General features: G+C 42.2%; 1 protein-coding gene across 4 annotated transcripts in view; it reads right to left on the minus strand.

Annotated features, from left to right (window-relative positions):
* dock6 (dedicator of cytokinesis 6) overlaps window positions 1-19,114 on the minus strand; it is a 30,676-nt gene extending 11,562 nt beyond the window's left edge. The window contains exons 1-26 of one of the 4 annotated variants that reach the window (XM_030406772.1): window positions 18,981-19,114; window positions 14,840-14,927; window positions 13,705-13,883; window positions 13,415-13,483; window positions 13,132-13,258; window positions 12,454-12,666; window positions 11,257-11,342; window positions 11,075-11,141; window positions 10,695-10,844; window positions 10,389-10,469; window positions 9,918-10,074; window positions 9,639-9,769; window positions 9,088-9,181; window positions 8,800-8,962; window positions 5,959-6,076; window positions 5,093-5,163; window positions 4,844-4,982; window positions 4,621-4,722; window positions 4,429-4,515; window positions 3,995-4,226; window positions 2,588-2,752; window positions 2,290-2,462; window positions 1,517-1,618; window positions 1,051-1,137; window positions 470-565; window positions 230-370 (exon numbers count right to left, since the gene is read on the minus strand). In XM_030406772.1, the coding sequence (XP_030262632.1) occupies window positions 230-370; window positions 470-565; window positions 1,051-1,137; window positions 1,517-1,618; window positions 2,290-2,462; window positions 2,588-2,752; window positions 3,995-4,226; window positions 4,429-4,515; window positions 4,621-4,722; window positions 4,844-4,982; window positions 5,093-5,163; window positions 5,959-6,076; window positions 8,800-8,962; window positions 9,088-9,181; window positions 9,639-9,769; window positions 9,918-10,074; window positions 10,389-10,469; window positions 10,695-10,844; window positions 11,075-11,141; window positions 11,257-11,342; window positions 12,454-12,666; window positions 13,132-13,258; window positions 13,415-13,483; window positions 13,705-13,883; window positions 14,840-14,927; window positions 18,981-19,000 (3,138 nt within the window). In that variant the 5' untranslated portion in view covers window positions 19,001-19,114. Of the gene's footprint in view, window positions 1-229; window positions 371-469; window positions 566-1,050; window positions 1,138-1,516; window positions 1,619-2,289; window positions 2,463-2,587; window positions 2,753-3,994; window positions 4,227-4,428; window positions 4,516-4,620; window positions 4,723-4,843; window positions 4,983-5,092; window positions 5,164-5,958; window positions 6,077-8,799; window positions 8,963-9,087; window positions 9,182-9,638; window positions 9,770-9,917; window positions 10,075-10,388; window positions 10,470-10,694; window positions 10,845-11,074; window positions 11,142-11,256; window positions 11,343-12,453; window positions 12,667-13,131; window positions 13,259-13,414; window positions 13,484-13,704; window positions 13,884-14,839; window positions 14,928-17,049; window positions 17,243-18,980 lie in introns of those variants that run through there. The other 3 variants (XM_030406771.1, XM_030406774.1, XM_030406773.1) reach the window with 3 other exon arrangements.
* Window positions 19,115-20,843: the final 1,729 nt, after the last annotated feature.

The following is a 20,843-nucleotide window of genomic DNA, read 5'->3' on the forward strand; positions in this document are numbered from 1 at the left end:
GATAAAAGGGAAGAAATTATATCAAAGGAAAAACAAACATTGTGACTTTCTGCTCACTTGGCAATGATGGATACAAAGAATCATCACGCATTGGGTGAAAAAAAAGCAACTTTCCTTTTGACGAAACTTCAAAACAACTGTCAGCCACTACTTTGTCCATTCAAAATAAATGGACTTCAAGCAATTAATGTCTTGTATTTCTCATAGTGTTGCTTTGCGGGTTGTGTACCTTGTGGTATCGACCAGCAATGTCTGCACTGATGGCACAAACGAGTGCAGCAATGTCGTCCACAAAGCGGTCCGGGAAACGCTGGCGCCTAGGAAGATCCACTTTTGAGGTAAGGAATAAGTGATGTGCCATGCTCTTTGTCTAGAGGAAAAAGGAAATTAAGAACAAACGGTCACTTATGGACAATGTTGTTTTGCATTTTCTTTAAAGTGTTGGAAAATTAACAAAAGGCATATTTACCATAAGCTGGAAGAAAAACCAGGCTTGCTGCAGCGCTGCTTCTCTCACTGTGCTGGTGCTGACTACCCACTGCAAGGCCAGCTCCTCATGGAGCAGCTACATATGAACCAACAGAGCAGAATTGGAGATTACATGAGGAAAGCATTTCAGTAGTAACAAGATGAGCTTCTAAGATTAAAGTGGGGTACGTTTATTTAACATGTGAAATGTAACTGTGGTTTGTAAAGATAACAAAGTCAAATTGGTTGATAAGAATTTAGATCACCCGAAAAAATCTGCATTATTGAAATGATTTATCGAGTGATGATTTGTTAGAAAGTAAAAACTACATTTGACACATCAATCAGTGCTTCTGCCACAGATTTAGTCTTGAGCTCATCAGACGAAACCCAGACATTATTAAATTCATTGCCTTTCAACTTCAAAAAACACAACTGTTAAGATATCATGAATGTGATGAATGTTAATGACAGTGAATGATGATGACTGTTAGGAGATCAAACAAGTTAGTTTGTTATGAGAAGGGTAACTTTTTTTTTTTTTTTTTTTTTACATTTTGTTACAGAAGGTGTCGGTTTTACCTTCTTGGCAATCTGCCTTGTGGGAACTGAAAACAAGGCCACGCTGTCCAGGTAGGCAGACATGCGATTGCAGCTGCGGTCGTTTGCCTGACATGGAGTGACGGTGAGGTGAACACAGAGATGAGGACAAAGTGATGTGAAATGGGTGAATGGAAATGGATGGGTGGCCAGAGAACTCTCTATGATGAGTGCAAGCCTGGTAAGAAATCTGATGAACGCCAGGCAGAGATTATGACTGCAAAAGATGTGGCGGTGAGTGGATGAATGTGAAAGACAGACAAGTGGTAGTCATGGATAAAAGTAGTGACAGATAGGACATGGCAGGCAGAGTGAGAGTCAGACAGGGATACAATCTCTGAGAATGAAGGTAGGAAATGGCCCAATAGTGTTAATCAGAGATGGTACAGGATGGAGGCGATGCAGGGGAGGAGGAGGAGGAGGAGGAGGAGGAGGAGGGATTTGGCACCTGCTTGAGCTCACAGCTGGAGTTGGGGTTCCGGCGTAGCACAGATCTGGAGCCCCCGGGGGCATAAGCAGAGTTTACCCAGGAGTGGGAGCGGTCAATGCCCTGCCATAAGCCACCGGAGACACACACAAAACATGTACACACACAGTGTGGCAAGAGGCAAGGGCACAGTGAGTAAAGGGAAGGTAATTACCACACAAGATATTATTCAAAGGATAAAACGGGGAGGATACAAAAGTGAGGGACAAGGAGTGTAGAAAAGTGAAGCTTGATCTGCAAAGAAGGTAAAAGAGGGGAAAACAAAGGACGGGCTGGAGACCATATTTAACACAGGGGACAGAAGCACAAAGCATAATTGCATCGTTGACATAAGCAGCATCATTAACTGACGGCAGAGCTCTCAGTCAACCTGAGCTTATTGAATCTGCTGCAAAGATCACAATAACAAAATAACAGCCTGATACTTGATAAACAGAAAGTGGGGATATGACACAAGGGGAACAATAAAAACCTAAAAACAGACTCATGATCATTTTATGATATTTATATCTAGTGAGGACGGAAGAAGAGTATAATGACATTCATTAAAAAAAAAAAGAACTTTAACACTTGACAAAATAAAACACGAGATGAAATACATGTGCAAATTAAACAACAAACGCCTATTACAACACTAATTAGAGCAATTGGATTGGTGCAGATTTCTCTTAAGAAGACAACAGAGAACTGCATCATCATCAACTTATACACACACCAACGACAGCACGACTCACCTTGCTCCCTATGATCCGCTGCACCTCTTCATCAGGAGAAACTGGTGAGCTGGCCAGGTCTGGGTTGGAGTTGCTGATACTCTTGGAGCGGGACAGGTGCAGGCTGCTCGGCCGGGCTGTTGCTCTCGATATGGTGGCATACTGCATGGGCATCTCGTAGGTTTGCGAGCCAGCTACTTACAGAGATGGACGAACAGAAGTGTCACATAGGAGATATTAGTAAGTAAACAGCCATGTGTCCAACCAAATGACTGCCGGTAGCCCAGGCCCGCTTCTCAAATACAGACTGCCTACTCACCTGCAGGGGGAACTGCAGGTTCCGCAGTTGGCAGGCGGAAGCAGTAGTGGATGTAGGAGGCCAACAGATTGTTGCGACCATGTTGGTCCTGGTTCCCCTCCAGGTTCTTGTGGATCTGGTTGACCAATAAAGCCATAGCTTCAAAGGCAGTCCGGCCAAGGTTCACTGTAAATAAATTAAGAGTTAGAGCAGATGAATAAATTAGATGTTCAATAAGAGACATACAGAAACAGGGCTGCCAAGTTTCAGAAAATGACAAGAGTGAGACTTTAGCCATAAGATGCGTTCAGCTGCCGACCTGTGGTTGGCGGCGAAAAAAAAATGGCCTTTTTTAACATCGATTTGGCCTGTTTTAACGTCAATTTATTCCTTAAGACTGATGTCGTCACCTCCATGCCAGCGGCTCTCCCTGCACTGTGGCCTCCTAATGCTAGTCTTAATTAACCAGAAATTAGAAATGAAAATTGTGACAAGAATTTTGACAAAATACATTTATCAGGGTTCTTGCAGGTTTCAGTAAGTCAAATTTAAGGCCTTTTTAAGACATTTTAAGACCATAAAAATTAAAATTGAAGACCTTCGCGACGCATTACCAAAAAAAATTTAAAATCAAATAAATTCTGAAAGAATCATTTTATTACAGTGAGTTCAGTCATTAACAGATAAACAGGCAAAAATCAAACTTGCCTTCAAATAGAATATATTTAATTTCATATTAATTAAAACGCGCACTGCAACTTACAAATGCAAGAAAAAGAAGCACACACTCACACTCTCTCTCACACACACACTCACCCGCGCTCTCTCTCTCTCTCACACACACACACACTCACCCGCGCTCTCTTTCTCTCACACACACACACTCACCCGCGCTCTCTCTCTCACACACACAGGAGAGTGGGTTTTAAATGTCGGCGCTGTTGTGTGTGAAAGATAGAGACGCCAAGACCCGCCTTACGTTGCTTCTGATTGGTTTATATTGCGTGGTGCCTTCCGTGGTTGGTTAGATTTAGGCACAAAGGACTGATGGATTGGTTATCTCAGTCAGTCAATCAGAGTTACTCGAACTACGGCAATCCGCGAGGACCAAAGTTTATTATCATGGAAAAAATAAATATTATTGAATGGGGAAATATAAGCGCGAGAAATGTCAAGTGTGGCGTGTGGTGTGAGAATGGGTCAAATTGCGTGACTGTCACACTCAAAGCGTGACGCTTGGCAGCTCTGCAGAAAATAAAACAGTTGTGTGGCCTGACTTAATAAATATAATAATAATAATAACAAGAAGAAAGCGCATAATCTATTCATACTTTTAGAATTAGCATGTTAGCCTTGTTCCCAGAAGTGCACTTCAAATCTCCAGAAGTAGCATCAGTGTAAAGTAGCTGTCCTTCAGAGCACACTCACCAATTTGGCCCGCAATGACCGGTGGGTAGACGATGAGCTGAATGAGCTTGTTGAGCAGCTGGTGCAGGAACCTCACACAGGTGTCCAGCAGAGCCCCCCTCAGTGCAGCCATGCTGGCCTTCAGCTCGCCCTCCATATTTGCCTCGGTAATGATGACGTCCTTCAGGCGGAAGGGGAAGGAGTACTCCTCCAGAACATACACTAGAGTGAAGAACTTGTCTAGGTGGGGGTCCTATAGTCAAAAACAGAACAAATATCAAATTGCAGCAATATTGCAATAAAAGTTTTTGATAAAATGAAAATCTAGATGTCTGTTGTGACAAGTTTCACCGTGTTATTACATGTATACCCTGCATGGGTAATGGACATTTACAAAAACAAAAGATGCAATCGGAAATAATTCTTCACAATTTCATTAACGCTTATTTGTGTACCTGAGTGTGAACCGAGGAGGCCGCTGTCACTTCGACATTGAACACCCCTTTGTGATTATCCACCCACTTCATGCCTGGAAGCTGAACCTGCAACAGAGTGACATCTCACCCAATTAACACTCAGTCACATCACAAAGGAGCAGGTAATGGCAGGAGAACTGATAGTCACACAATGTCTTTAAACACACTTACGTCAGGGGTGAGCACAGAGTAGCTCGGTGGAGGCTTTTCCACTGAGACAGGCAAACTGAAGGAGCCGGTGCGCAGCCGGCCATGCTGCATCAAAGGGATCCACTGCAGGCATAAGAAAGACACGCGATCTCTCACCGATGGCAAGACAACAGAAGGAACTATCAAAGAAGAAAGTGTGTGGGTGGGAAAAATACATGTGGGCCAGCGAAAGGAGTGTACTCACAGTGTAGCCCACAGGGCATTCCAGAGGAGTATTCTGTTTGGGCTGGCAGCTGATGTGGTAGAAGGTGAAAAGCAGATGGTGGTTGTCTGTAAGATTGGCGGGAATCTTCATCTTCATCTCCTCATAGAACTCAGGAGACCTTTTGAACAGGAGTTAAACACATCATGTAAGGAAGAGACGAAAAGTAAAAAGTTGGACAGCCTCCAGTGGGAGGTAAACAGTGAGGGTTAACAGGTGATCGATCCTTACTTGTTGTGGTAGATGACAGGAGTGTACGCCTCATTCATGAACTCAGCACAACTCGACTTTCCAAAGATGACCTGGTCAAACAGCAGAGAATAAATAGTTATTCAGTGAACAATAAGAGGAACTATTATGAGATGATCAGTACGGTCTTGTCAATCATTAAGTAAATTCAACCTTGGTATGTTTTGCACTCTTTGTATCTCATTTGAGTTGTAAAAATTCTGACAGCCAAACATGCTAATTTCAGATTTTAAGATCTCCTTTAAACATGTGTGGTTTGAAGAATAATTTTGTTTGATAGGGTTTTCCCAAAAAAAACAAAATTTTCTAAAGTGAGATCTCTTGGAGAGGCAGCCTTCTAGTGTCAAACTCCACACAGATCATTCTGCAAAGTGCAGGTCAAAACAGAGGTAGTAGTAAAATATTTTTTAGCAAACATGAATAAAACTTTTTATTAATCAAACTCTTCCAAGAAACCTAATAGGTACTGAAAAGGGCTATTTTCTTACTTCTTATGTTATTTTCACAGGTAAAACTAAGATTTTGAGTAATGCAGATTGGTTGACTTGCAATGTAGTAGTGAAAACTCTGCAAGACCCGAGCAGTGTACATATTTATTTAGGCAAAATTGAGGGACTAAACAAGTTAAAAAAGCTATATCACAAAAGATTTGCATTAGCTCACTAAATGTAACTGAACTTTCCTTCCCGCTGGGCTAAAAAAAAAAAGACATCCCTTTAAAGATCTTCACTCTTCCAAGAACACAGTGTATAGAGTTTCACTGCCTCAAGCTGTTCTTTGTGACTGGAATTCCATTTTCCTGAGAACATCAAAATCACGTCACTGCATTAACCTTTACTGAGACTCACTGGCAAAGCTTGACTGGGGTCCTCTCCTGCCATGAACTGCACTTTCACAGCGATGTTCCTCACTGAGCCCTGACGACTGCTGAAGTTCAGGCTTTGTGGATAAATGTAGAGCAAGTTCCTAAAGACGGAATGATGAAAGGCAGAGAGAGATGACATGGAAAGAATAATTAAAACACAAAACTATACAAGAGTTAAAGCAACTTTGCTTGTTGGTTAATTGTACTTCCTATACTAGTCATAGGAAGGCAGATTCACATCCCGGTTTCAGGTCATTATGTTGTCAACAATTTCACTCCTACAACCAACTAACAACACAGCATATTCTATTCTTGTTCTCAGAAAAGGAAAAGATAAAGAGTTGCATGTGAGCACACGGGAGGCGTGTGACCCAGTATTGGATATGCAAGTTGAAAGTCACCTTCACTCCTGTCCAAGGCAAACATTAAAGATAACATTTGTTCATATTTTGAAACAGCTGATTTTATCCTCTTGTCAGGAGGCAAGGCCTGACCACAAAATCTCCAGTTTTTAAAATAACATTAAATAACATTTACAGCACATATTGTGATACTGCTCATACATTTTATCCAGCAAAAACACGAGTACAACGTGCATGTTATGCATGTCCCATATTTTTTTGACCCAAATGACACAATTAGTATCTCGGGGGGTTAAACTTCAAGGCAAGGTCACTGAGACTAAGGCCGAGGACAAGACCTGTGATCGAACCTTAGCTAATGTTTTACCATAGTATTGCATGTGCACATCCAATATAAGGTGGACAGATCACCATCCAAATTCATATTCCACTGGATATTCTGATGATGCCAACTTCTGCTCAGCTGAGACAGACTTAGATTTTATATATAAAAAAAAACTTTCCTCCTTAACTAAATTGCTGGAAAAGAAAACTTGAACAGCTGAGTGAAACAGACAACTGGACTACAGTGAGTCTGTGAGCGACTAGTATAATGAAGATGATCTGGGGCCTGTGTCTGCTTTTTTTGGCTGGGGGGATAAGAGTCTATGCAGGCCCGCTCAGGAAGACCAAGGCTGCACCACAGGAAGAAGTCAACGTGCTCATGTTTGGTGTCATACAACTCAGTGAATCCCTTAACGCCGTTTATGAAACCACTGAGGCAAAGATAGCTAAAATCAGCCAGACTTTGAAAAGCCATGAGGGGACTCTACAAAGGCTGGGGAGGCAGACTGAGCAGGCTGCAGAGGTGGAGAAACAGATAAAAGAAGTGATACAGCTGCTACAGGTAAGAAAATACAAAGATATGTAAACAAAAGATTCCCTGTGTGCTGTTGAATGGCTGTAAAATCACAAGAGAGATAACCCCTGAGAATTACAATCAAACAGCAGATCTAAAAGACATAACATGCAGGAGCAGAGGAGGAAAGAGGCCGCATGTCAAGGAACTAAAATCCCCATGAGATTAAACCTTTGTGTTTCTCAGCTCTCAAGAGAAACAACTGCTGAACAGACATAACATTGCAGCTCCTTGTTGAATTGCAAACATTTTAAACAACATAAACATAAATGTCTATACTATGTCTACCCTTACGTAACATGAGTGGGTGCATCATTTTTCTTTTTATGCAAGTCTCATAATCACCTTGTGATGGTTCCATTTATTTCCCTGATGTTTATGGATAAATCTAACTCTTTTATCTAAGATAAGAGAGTGAATGTGTCATTAGAGGGCTGCATGTTACACTGTGGAGCAGGCAGCTGCCAGCTGCACTGGAACCATTGTTGGGGGAAGAGGATAATATAGGCAGATGCTCTTTTGACAGGCCCAGATGGCCGAGCAACAGGCTCAGACAGAGAAGACGAAAGACTGGCTGACCGGCATTGAGCAGGAAGATGTGGAACTGAAGACAAAAGTAAAGAAGTTGGAGATGTATCTGAACGACTCTGGACCCACCAGCATCAAAGAGCTGCAGGTATCAGAACCCTGAAAACGGCAACAGCAACTCTTAGTATTTTACTACCAGTTACTGATTTATAGACACATAGTAAACATTTTACTTAATCTTTACTCCTGTTTTTAGGATAGAGCAAAGGAGCACTCTGATGTCTTGCAAGGTTTACGGCATTTGATCCAGTTCCAAAAAGAGAATATTGACACTCACAGTGATCAGCTCTCCAAACTGCAGAAGCTGGTAAGTGACTTGTTCACACATTTTTGGGGTAATTTTTTAAATAAATCATTAATTAAGGTCACCTTTTTATTTCCTTTTTCCAGAGTGAAGCTATGGCATAGCCTTTTTAATATTCTCCACTGAGGTCTCCCAGTCTACACAGCTCTAAAAGTGACAAGTCCATACAGATCCCAACTGCACTCCCTTCCTGCTATGTATGCTACAGGTCTAACGTATGGCCAGAAACTACTTTTTGTACATTGTGATATTGTCCTTATTCTTTGCCTTTATCTATTTCTTATGTTAAGTTTATTGTGTCTTTTATTTATCTTGATTTTGTAAACTTTGTCTCTAAAATGAATCATTCAAATATAATTGTTAATTTATGGATGTTTCTTTCACCAGACAGTATCTTGTGTTATTTGTCAGTATAAAGATAGAAAAAAAAACACCAATGATAATAGCTTGTACTCGTATTTATATATTTTACAAAACACTATCAATAAAAATGTGTTTCAACTTAAAATCCAGAACCAGCTGTCCTCTTTGCTGAAAACTACAAACTAAAGTTAAGGCAGAAAGAAAATCAATATCCAAACAAACACACTAAGCCATGGAATGAGGGGAGTGAATGTATGTACGTAGGTCAAACTGTATGTGTGTATGTGTCTGTGATAAGTGAACACTCACCTGTAGGTGGTGTGTGGAGTGTATACATAGCGAGCAGGGAACTCCAGCACCTCTTTGGTAGGGCGAACACGCAGGTCTGGGTAAGGCTTCACATGCAGCAGCTCTGGTGACAGACAGTAATGAGGGGAGTCCGGCGCTGGAGAGATGTCAATCTTCAACTGGGCTGAGGGACAAAATAAGTAAAGAATACACAACAAGACAGAACAAAGCAACAATCATTAAGCCTCCATCAAATTTTATACATGAATTTTATATGAAATCTAGATTTAGTTAGCATATCACATTTACCTGTGACGGGCCTCAGGCGTCGCAGAACAGAGGACGGCCTGCGCATATCTGCCAGATACTTGTAAAGGTCCTCATCACTCAGTCTGTCGCCCTCCTTCATTACCACAGACAGAAAAACAGAGTTTAAGTTACATACAACTACAAATATTTGAGGGTGAAGCATTTTGTGCAGATTTATTTCTTTGAAGGAAAATTTTGCTTGAATTTCTTTATTTTAACAATATTGTGTCATCTAAAGTTTTCTGATAACCAATTCCTCCACTTCATTGTATGATAGCAAGTGTCCATCTTCTTTTTAAAGATATCTATCTGCAAATAAAAAGTGATCCCAGGATAATCAGAACAGTAGTTTTCATATTTTTTTCTGTCTCTTCAAGTTACATGTGACTTAAGTCAAAAATGACATCTGGACTTGTTTTGATTGATTTTGATTTGAATGATTTTACCAGCTTGGTTCCTCACCTTCTGCCGTTTACAGTGAAAATATTGAGGTTTATCAATAAAATGATTTGCAACGTGATGACAGTAACATTAACCACTAAATGAGTCACCTGTTTGAAGAAGTTGGTGACCGTCAAAGTTGCTGGACGGAAAGTTGCAAAGTTACACATGTCATCCCCGATACTCATCCGCTCAAACCCCTTTTTCTTTCTCTCGTTCCATGTCCCATGACCTTTTCGCTCTGCCAGGATGGAAAAACACACCACATTAGAGAGGCATGTGCATGACTGTTTCTTAATTACATACTTATGTTATTTTGTTCATTACAAATAACCCTGTATATGAGACAGTGTAGAAAATTGCTGACGTGTTTGCAGAGTCAGCATTACCCGAGTCAGAGTCAGGGTCAGACCGATCCAGACCTCCCACACTGCTGACGATGTTAAGAAGGTGAATGGCCGTCCAGGCAAAAGGCATGCGAAAACGCCCAAGACGATTACACGACTGCTCGGCCTGCTGGCGAAGCTTCTCCAGCTTCTCCTTGTGCTGGGACAGGACAAAATGTAGACAAGATGTAATATAAGAGATCAAAAGACAAAGAAAGGCTTCAAGTATCTGGACTACAGATGAAAATCAACTTTTCTGGTGATCACTGGCGTATTTTCAGAAATGGTATTAATATGCACTGTCCCAGTCAAATAAAATAAAGTACTCTGCAGCGGCCAACAGAGTGTGTCTGCCAAGAGGATAGTCAATATTACAGCTGTCCAGACAGAATTGAGTAATACTTATGACTAGACAGTAAATGTGGATGACGACTGCCAGCCTTGAGCACTGCAAACACAATTTGGGTGCATTACCTTTGTGGAATCCGACTCTTTCATGACCATGTAGGGTTCACAGCATTCTCCGATGTCTCCTTGTTGAAGGACTTTCTCAAGCTGAAACGCATGGACACACTATCGTTAAAATATGAAGGCATTCTTTAACTATGTACTTATATTTGAACTTGATGTACATGTTATGTTGAAATAAATTAAGGTAGCATGTAAAATGTAAAATAAAAGGGCAGGTTAATTTCCATGAGACATGAAGTCACAAATATTTCATGCCATTTAATTTAAGTCAGATTCTTCCGTGTAGAGGGGGATTTTTTTTTTCAGTACCTTAATGACCAAGAAGATATCAGCGGAAGGGTATGTGATGGAGAAAATTGCAGAACGGGCAAGTGTGGAAATGGCTGTGTGAGGTGTGTGGGGTTTAAGCAGCCCTTTCATCTGATCCGAGTTCAGGTCGAAGTAGAAATTCTCCGAGATCTGTTGGAGGGAAGATTGAGATAAGCGGGAAACAGCGGAGGGAGGGGAAAGAAAGATGATAATGGAAATGCACGTCAAGGGATTTTAATTCAGTTTTGTCTCAGTGATCTAAACCGCAAGACCACTTAGACCTTTTTGAGACAAAGGAAATTTGATTAGTCAAGGATGACCTCAGCATTACATAACTGGTTTTACAGAGTGAAAGTCATCTACTGGGACAAAAAAAGTACCTTTTTCTTTTCCTTGACGTCATACAGGGCAAGAGTTCCAAATATCGGCTCGATTTCTATTTCAAACCTGAAAAACATAAAAAGTATAGTTGTAGAATACGGAGAGTTTCCCCTGTAATTCTAATAATGAGTCAGAGCACGAAGATATAAATGTCGGCTGTTGTATTCCAAATGGGACTCACTTCAGAGACAGACACTTGACCATGATCCTCTGGCCACAGTGTTCTTTGGGAACTTCAATGGCAGAGCATCTCTCCACTGCTTCATCCTGCCACACAGACAACAAAAGCGATGTACAACACCCACACCAGCATAACATTTACACGGATGTCATGGCAACACAGCGGCACAGAAAGCGAAAGCGTGTACACACTACAGTTATAAAGAAAGAAGGATGGAGCAAGTGAAGGAGAACACAGAGGAAAGAAAAGCAAACAGTTCTCTAGAGGTGGCAGGGTTTGCAGACATTATGGACATTCACTTTATGGGAACACTGAACAATGTTACTCTGGAGCTGAACTAATGGCAGCTACATTCAACAGTATTCCCAACAGTGTTCAGCTGATTGCAATTTTAAGAAGTGATCTCTGGGATTACATTGCAATAAATCTGTCTGGCTGTGGCTATAAACTCCTTTCCTTTAGTTTTCTGCAGATTTCCACGAATTGCACTCTTTACTTTGTCAAGCTTAGACATAGAAGTCAATCATCATTCAGTGGGATCGTCAGTAAGTGTGCAAATCACTGTTTATTTGGCTGTGAAGTTCAGTAATCATCCACTCCAACCATAAGTCTATTAGTTGATTATATAACTGAAAGAAAATAAATTGCCAACTATTTTGATAATTGATCAATTTCAGTCATTTTTCAAGCAAAATGTCAAACATGCTGCTTTTCTGCCATTTATGATACGAAATAAGAGTCTTAGGGTTTTGGACTGTTGGTTGAACAGATGAAGCAATTTAAAAAAGTCTTTGCTTTTAACAAGGAAATAATGTACTGTGAGTCACAGCTGAGCTAAAAATGCTGCTTTTAGTCACCAGTGAGGAGCTCAAACTGCAACAAGTTAATGATTCGATCAGTGCCAATGGTCATTCAGTATAGTGAGTTCACTCTGTACATGATAAAGAATTGCTCATATATGAGCACCTCTAGGTCAACCACTGCGGTTACTTCTGCAAACAGAAACCACTAAGTTATTATTGGACTAGTCTCAAACCACTGCATGTGCTTCCTTAATAAAAAACATGCCCATGGGTGTATGTTGTAACACACTCATATTTCTTCCTGAAAACTGGTTAGCCGATAAAGTCAAAAGCTGTTCACTTTCACCAAGCCTGTTCTACAACAGAGGCAGAAACAGGATGGTTTTAGACAAACCTCATCAGGGGGAGGGTACAGGCCCATCAGGTCAGTGTGGCGTCCCTGTAGGCGGGCCTCAGTATTGCGGCGGTCCATGTCCTCTGCAGCTGTATGTTCCAGGACAGACGGCAGGAGAGCATCCGGGGAGGAGTTCTTCAGGTCAAAGATACTGGAGGCCCAGCTTCCCCGAGGAGTCTCATCGATGCTAACTGACCGCCGCTTTGCGTCATCCTGTAGCACACAGTAATGAGACAGTGAGGTGACATCATGTGTTCTTTTTTTCCCCTTCCAGGCAAAGATGTCGCCTTTAAGTGCTCATTGCAGATGTTTTAGAAGGATAAGGAGAACAATACTCTACAGATCGTATTACCTTATTACCATTTAATATGATTCATACACAGACTGTGTAATGGATAATGGATAGTGCATTACTCATTCGCCATACGATCAACTTGCCGAGCAGAATACAACTCTTACTGCCTTTCCCATCACAATGAGGCACGCGTTTCATCAGCTGACATTTCTCTCCTTCTCTTTGTGCAGGTAACAGATATGATAACTTTCAAAAGCTTTTACTGCTGGCAACAGTGTGTGTACAGTGGATCAATAACATTTGTGAAATGAACCCAAAATGACTGAATGGTCACTCAGTGTTTCAGATAACGAGTCCTTTGAACATCATCATCGACGAGCTACCTGGTCATCCTGGCGCTCAGCAGCAGCAGCCTCGTCCAGTTCAAAGGTCTGTTTGACCAGTCCACGCTGCCTCTCTCTCTGACGCTCAGAGTTGTGAGGGGTGAATGTGGTGCTGTATCGCTGATATCTACAGGATTAAAAAAAAAAAAAACAACTGCCCTGGTAATAATGTAACTGTCAATATGTGAACAGCGAACAGGGAAAAGTGGTGCACATTATCAAACGATGGATGAAACGCACACTGTGGGCTAACTCAACTGGTACCACAACTGACAGCACTTACTTTCTTTGAATGACGAGCCAGTCATCTGTGTAGACTGCCAAGGCATCTCTCACTCTGGGATCCAGTGAGCTACACAGAAAAAAACACATTAATAACTGAGCAAAGCAGGCTTGTAAGAAGTGTGCTGATTCAGTGTCACAGAGAGACGGGCTTTGTTCCTATCTGTAGTGATGTTTGTTGTCCATTACAGTATATTAATCCTTCAGTGTTACTGTGGTAGTGCGAAGACCATAGAGGAATGTGTGTGTTACAGTACGAGCGTTGTGTAAGCCATTAGCAGCTGGACTCACTCCTCCTCCTCAGGCATTGGGGGCTCCAGTGTAATGCACTCTTTGTCCTGGTGGAGGAGCTCAAGGTCATCCTGAGGGAACTCCATCAGTTGCCTGAGGGGGCCAGGCTCCACCCCGGGAGCGTGACTGCTCACATATTCCTCAAAATCCACTGGCTCAACCACCTCCGTCAGTGGCAACTGTCAATCAACATTAGTCTATTATGTACCAATAACTATGACATGGCCTTGATGATGCATCCTAATCTGATCAGCAGGACTTACAAGGTGCAGTAGAGTGAGGAGACAGGATGCCATTAGAACAGGCCAATACAGGATGCTTGACATTTATTTATGATACACAACACAGGAAATGGGTTATAATTAAACAGAAGATTGTGATGTAAAGACAATATTAATCTTTTCTATTAGTGGCCTTGTTGTTAGTGTCAAGCAATTAATAAAAGTTTTAGGGCATTTCTTGCTAAACTCAGAGTTAGAAATTGTATTATTTGACAATAACCTGTCGTGAACATTGCATGGACACAAATAATAGGTCTATTTTTGTTTTTCAATGGTGTGGTCAGCTGAGAACAATCTGTTTTCAGTTCTCCATTTTTCACCTTGCCCTTATTTATGTTAAAGCCAAACAAGAGTCTAAAACAGCCACGGTTGCTAGCATTCACTTTCTGTTTAGAAAACCAGTTCACTTTCATACAAATGATGATCGTAGATAGTCTCAGCTATATTAATATAAACCATATTAAGTTGCTCGTCTCCTTTGCTCTTATGAGACACCTCTAGAATGCACTAAGTCTCTGTATCCCAACTTGAGTCTGCTTTCTCAGGAGTTTCTTGTTTACAGTCCATAGAGAATTGGTAAATTTCTGCTTACTAATTAAACACTCGACCAACATCATTGCAACATGACAACAGACATTTTCCAAAACACAGCCATAACTACCACTTACTCTAAACCACCTCCCTTCACGACTGTTGTCAACATTAAATAAAACTACACTCATCTGCATTCCTTGCATCCAATTACGTCTTAAGCCTTATTCACAAAGTTACGCCCTCAACTTCTGACCTCAATAATTGGAGTTTTTAAACCTGCTGGCCTCAGACTTAAGCAGGTTAAACACAGGGTGACTCACAGGGTGGTGTCCTCCTCCTCGTTTCTTGGTCAGTTGAGGAGAGCCATAGTCTCTGGACACTTGTTTTCTGACCTCTGCAGCTACAGTCCTGAGAAAAGAAAAGGTTTGTTAGCTAGTCATACAGAGAACAGGAGCACACATGTACAATCATGACAATAAGCTGTAAAAAAAAACCCATTAAAAATAAATACAATATGAAGTGACAGATGTAGGTGGATGCATTCATATAATAATATTATGTTTGCATATTTCACTGAAGTAGGGACCCCTGAATTAAACTATTAATTAAGGAACTAGTCCCAAATGAATAATCCTACATTAAAAAGAGAAATCTACATAAGCAAAACACTTTTTAAATTCTTTCTTCAAAGTGATGCTCATTTACATTTGTTCAGATTCTGTGTTCAAACTTTATTAGGAAAGCATTGAGTCCATCTGCACTTGCAAGGCTTAATCTCCAAGTTTCAGAGACACATCCTACACGATCTGCTTCCTATCAAGGACTTTCCAGCTTCTGCTACTAGTAGCGGTACTAAAGGACAGCAGCTGTTCCGACTAGGGACTCAAGCGGATCTCACAGAGAGATGGCGAGCTGGCTCCAGGGAGCAGGCACAGAGCCAGAGCTCTGTCCCTAGCCTTTATGGACTAACGGCAAATGGGAGGCTTACTGAGAAACAAAGCAAGAAAAAAAAAAAACAATCCTTTCACAAAGACAGCAAGCAGCTGCTCCTCTACGACCACATAATGTCTGGTTCTCTCATATACACAGCTGCGAAGGCTTCAACAGTTCCCAAACTACGGTCTTCATGATTACATAGCTATGGTCCGTGCTCTCATTCCATCAATACACACAGACTGTAAGGCAGAAGGAAAACCTTTGACCTCTACTCCCATCTCCCATCTTTCACTTCCTGCTGATCACACAGCCTTCTTTTAAATTAGGCGTTTCTGGATGTGAGAATTTTGTGACAACTATATCCTCAAAAGACATAGAAACAGTTTTCGCAGCTCTGCACACCTCAAATTTAAAACAGGAAAAAGGGAAGCCACCGACTGCAAGGGCAATAACCAGAACACCACTTCCCACCCTTTCCTGCATCCGGCTCTAAACAATGGTCTGGGTCATACTTGGGAGAGGACAGACAGGACCTGGGGAATGCAGCGACTGCAGAGACTGTTCGATGAAGCCAATATCTACACAGGATATGTTACTGGCCATCAACAGGCATATAAAGTAGTGGGCTGCCATTAGTGCGATACATTATTCAAAACAAGTCCAGCTTGTGATGGAGCCTGGTCCAAGGTTTATAATTACCAATGTAGAGAGATGACTTCAGCAAAGGTTTCACTAGGGCGAGAAAATATTCACTTTCAGGATAAGAATCTGCCATCCTGTTTGTTTTCTTACAGGCTTCTCGTGAGGCTATTTGGTACTGCAAGGCTCAGCTGTTTCTTGATGAAATTAACCGTGAAGACAGGGATAAGCAACACCCTGGATAAAATCAAGGTTTTGGAAGAGCCCTATCTGTGAAGACATCTATTGTCGCAAACAGGGAGGCACAAGGTTGCAAATACTTCCACACATATCAGTGTTGTCAAAGCACGTTATTCAAAGAGCCTGTTGACAGACATGTGACGTGCCTTTGCGATTTCTCCTGGAATCTGATCAATATTTATTTGGCATAACAACAAATGCAGCCTATACCTTATTACGAAGAGGAAAAACCAGTTTACAACATGTGGAAACAAGTTGCTACTATAATGCTGCGAGGCGTTCACACGACACCAGAACAAAAGCTTCATCTGGAAGCATTTTATTTAAAATATAATACAACTATATAAATATATGTGACCACATTTCAATACTCCCACATGGTTATCATGGTGAGATTAGCGCTCATCTTGACAATATGACGCCTAAGTAGCTCAATCATTGTTGATGACAATGCTCGTCCGATGCTACGACAACGTACACAGAACAGATAATAAACTCCTCAAAGTGTCAGAAACCGTTTGTGAGAATGAAAAACCTCTTCAACACGCGTTTGTTTCGTTCCAGGAGGGTACAGTTGTGTTTATATTAACCGGTTTACGGTCAGTGACACCTTACAAATCCTAGCATACTGGCTAGTGTGTCCAGCAGGTCACTCTGGCGCACTGCAAGCGGCACAACTGTAGCCGATAAACAATAACTTCTGTTACAGTCTCACCGGTTGATTTTATGAGCAAACGCCCTCCTCTCGCTCGCTGTGGATGTCATTTCTTATCCCCATGTAAAGAAGCTCTTCGAAAGTCAAACTGAAAGCACTGCCCTGCTCCTCTCTTGAGCCTCGGCTGTCCCGTCTTGTGTGGGGATGCGGACTCTCAGACCGCTTCCTCCTCCACGCTGGGACTGGGCAAGGATCCCTCCTTGTTGCTCCTAGTGGCCGGGAGCTGAACCGCGCCCGGTACTGCCAAGTCCGCTATGATGCGTGTACTACATCCGGTGAAGCTTCAAAATAAAATCCCATTCCTTTTTATTACAAATTCTTTAATAAATTATACACGGTGATATAGCCCCAGTTTATAGCGTCTAATTCGCAGTCCTTTTTATAAAGGGGTATTAATTTCAAATGAGCATATACATCAATTTCAATGTCACAGCGCTGTGTAAGTAATTTCTCTACTTCCGGTCCTCGTGCCTCACCTCCACTAATGTGGACAGCTTGTTGAAGGTGGCCACCCCCATCTGCTCGAGCAGAAATCTCACCTGACCGGTTTAGAGCGACCTGGAAGTGGCGCATATCCACCTCAGTCTAAGGTTTCATTTCTGTTTAAAATTTAGGAAGCAGACCAAATGAGTTCAAGCCTGAGTTTATTCTCAGTTTTCCTTCTTTAAATATGTTTCATTTACTTTTGACACCATTTTGGCGCCCACAAAACCAAATATAATATCCAATTCGAGTGGCACGGTAGTTATTATCTACGTTTCATCCTTGACCTTCCAGTTCACAAGGAAGATCGTGTTGTCGATGCCAAATTTAATGTTGTTAGAAAACAAAATGCTCCATAGCAGCACCTAGAGGACTGCCTGCACTCCGTCAGGTCTCTACAAGACACCAGAGTCTGTTTTACCGCGACTGCACCAGCAGGTGGGGCTGCTCACCATGATTAGAAAAGAAAGAAAGCCTTGCCTCACCAGTGATTGTTTAAGATTCAGTCCTTAAATATGACCTCTACAAGGAGAATAAAATAGCTACAGCTTTGTTTACTGGCTTGCTGCCTAACAGTGAGAGTCAGACCTCTGAATCAATTGATATGAAGAGAATCCCACATTTCTAAAAACAAGTAGCCATAAAAAAAAAGGATGCTACAGATTTTTTTAAGGTGGGCAAAACAAATATGTCACATACTGTATATCTGACAGTGTCCACACTGCCTGTCTTTTTGATTAGAATAGGAATGACATTGTCAGTGACTCTATCCACTAATCGAGGACTTGTCAGTTTATTGTAATGGCAGGTCTACATCTTCCTCCTCCCCGCCTGCTGCTATCACTCCATACCCCCATGCCCACAATGGAGATCCTTGCTGCTGCAGTCATCCCCCCCACGGTCGTCTTATTCAGTACCCTTTAGAGCTGCTGCAGGTATTCGGCTCTCTGTGAGATGGCTGATGAATGGCATGGATTGTATAGGAGAGATGTGGAAAAATGGAGAGAGGGGAGACGGAGGTAATATTAACCTTGCGTGACAGAGGTTTGGCTGTAGCTGAGCAAGGACGTCTCGGGGATATATGTTTATGCATGGAACAGCAGTCAGAGCAGCGTAAGAGCTCGCAGGAGGCTTGAGTCTGGCCCATACGCACCGCTAATGAAAATAAATGAAGCTCACGCTCTCCATCACCCCCCTATAGAGGCACGCTTCCATCACAATGCCAAAACTCATTTTTCTCTCTCTGCTGCTCTTTCTCTGTTCCTTGAATTCTAATTTATTGTGCAACGGTGCTTTCCATAATGGATTTGTATATAAATGAAATATAATCACGTTCTTCTACTGGCATTCATAGGCACATACACACACATTTGATCATGAATTACTAGGGGTAGATATATTGTGTGTTTGTGTGACATTGCTGTGTCCTTGTATAGAAAAACACCTACCATAAGTGGGCTGAACCCATGCCTGCTTTATCCTTCTGTCCGCACCTTCCCTGCCTGCTTCCTTGCCTTTCTGTTCATCGAGAGCTTTCAATTCCTAGATCGGCACTATTGTTTGAGCGCCCAGCCCCCACGGCAGCGAGAGCCCCCACCACCACCACCATCACTGCTGTGTTACCAAAGAACAAAAGAGAGAGTGTCAGACACCACCCACTAGATCTCTTTCACACCAGAGCCCCCACCTCAGTTCCAGATGGGGTTGCCTTTTTTCAGGGTTTCTCTCAACCCCAAGAGTCCTCCAAAATGGAAGCCCCCACCCCTCCCCCCCGGAGCCCACTACTCAGCTGCCCGTCATCCACCTGCTCCGCCGCCACGCGCCCGTGGCCAGGGCACGTCCCCTCTCAATCCCACCCCACCAGGGAGTCCTATTAAAATCATTAACCACTTTTTACTGGGGTCTGCTTCCAGGACATTACTTGCCAGCAGTAAAAACCTTTAACAACATTAACTCCTAAAAAGGAAGGACAAACTTACAATCTGTCTTCTGGATAAAAAGGAAAAACAATTATTGACATCTGAGAAGAAAGATACACTTATACAATAACTCTTAAAAAAGATAAACGTGATGGTTTTTCTGCAATATTATTTGACGGCACATATTCTGCAAAGAAAAAAATAAAGAAATGATCAAACGTGTAATTCTGGGTCTTCTTAGGGTCAGCGGCCATTAAAGCAGGGAAGGGGAATTACACCAGACTGAATATCGTAATCAATAATGCTAATTCTAATCTGCATCCTGTGGTGGTGTCCTATGAAGGGGCAAGCAGATGCTCATTTGTTTGTTTCCCTCAAAGCATCAACATGTAGCATCTCCAAGAGAATCTCTGCCTCGACCTCCACCCCTGTCTTGACCTTTCCCCTCTGGGGACAGAGAGCGAGGTGTAGCAACAGGACACATCTGCTACGAGGCAGCTGTTAAGTCCCCCTCATGTTGATCCTACAATCAGGGTTGGGGAGCTGGTGGAAGGCTAAACGTCATCATTGCACACTAGCTTGAAATCTGCTTAATTGCTACAAAACATGCAAACCTACACCTCTTGGTGTTGAGCCCTCCTCCAAACATAAAACAGAATATTGAGCTAATCTGATGGAAGAAAGAAATGTTGCATTTCTATCCGCGTGCACTAATAAACTGTCATCAAACTGAATAAATCTTGGACAGCAGCACATGAAGCTCTGCCACCAGTATGCACAGCCACACTTTCTCCTCTGCTTACATTACACGCATGGATGCATGCTACGCTGTCACTCTCTAACCAAGATTTATGGAAATATGCGCTTCCAGCTCCGCTCAGTGCAGTGCACAGTGAACACTACTATTATGGCATTTCATGTTTGAATAAATGCAGATATATGCAAATAATACATTTATTACTTCTTTACAGCACTTGCTTTAGACTTTTACAGGTTCTCTTCTGCAGGAAACGACCAAACCCCCATCACCACCACCATAACCACCACCCCCATCCCACCATCATCCTCCAGTCCCTAAGGGTTCAAGCACCCAAATCAATTGAAAGAAAGAAGAGTGCACCGTGGTCCTCCCCCTACATCTGTCAGGGAGGGAAAGCAGGAGGGGCCGCACTCACGGGCCGTACAGAGGAACAATATCACTCCATCTGTCACAAACCGTTTCATCTCTGATGGGATGAAATATAGCTCACAAATACATCTACCTCTATATCATCTATGTGTATTAGCTTACTGGTGCCCAAGCCTCTATCAATTCCCAGAAGCACACGCAGTGGCTTTTTGTCTCGTATTACCTTCCTCCCACCAGCCAGCCAGCCAGCACTCTGCTACCAC

This window comes from Sparus aurata, chromosome 23 (assembly GCF_900880675.1).
Source record: "Sparus aurata chromosome 23, fSpaAur1.1, whole genome shotgun sequence".
Taxonomy (NCBI): Eukaryota; Metazoa; Chordata; class Actinopteri; order Spariformes; family Sparidae; genus Sparus; species Sparus aurata.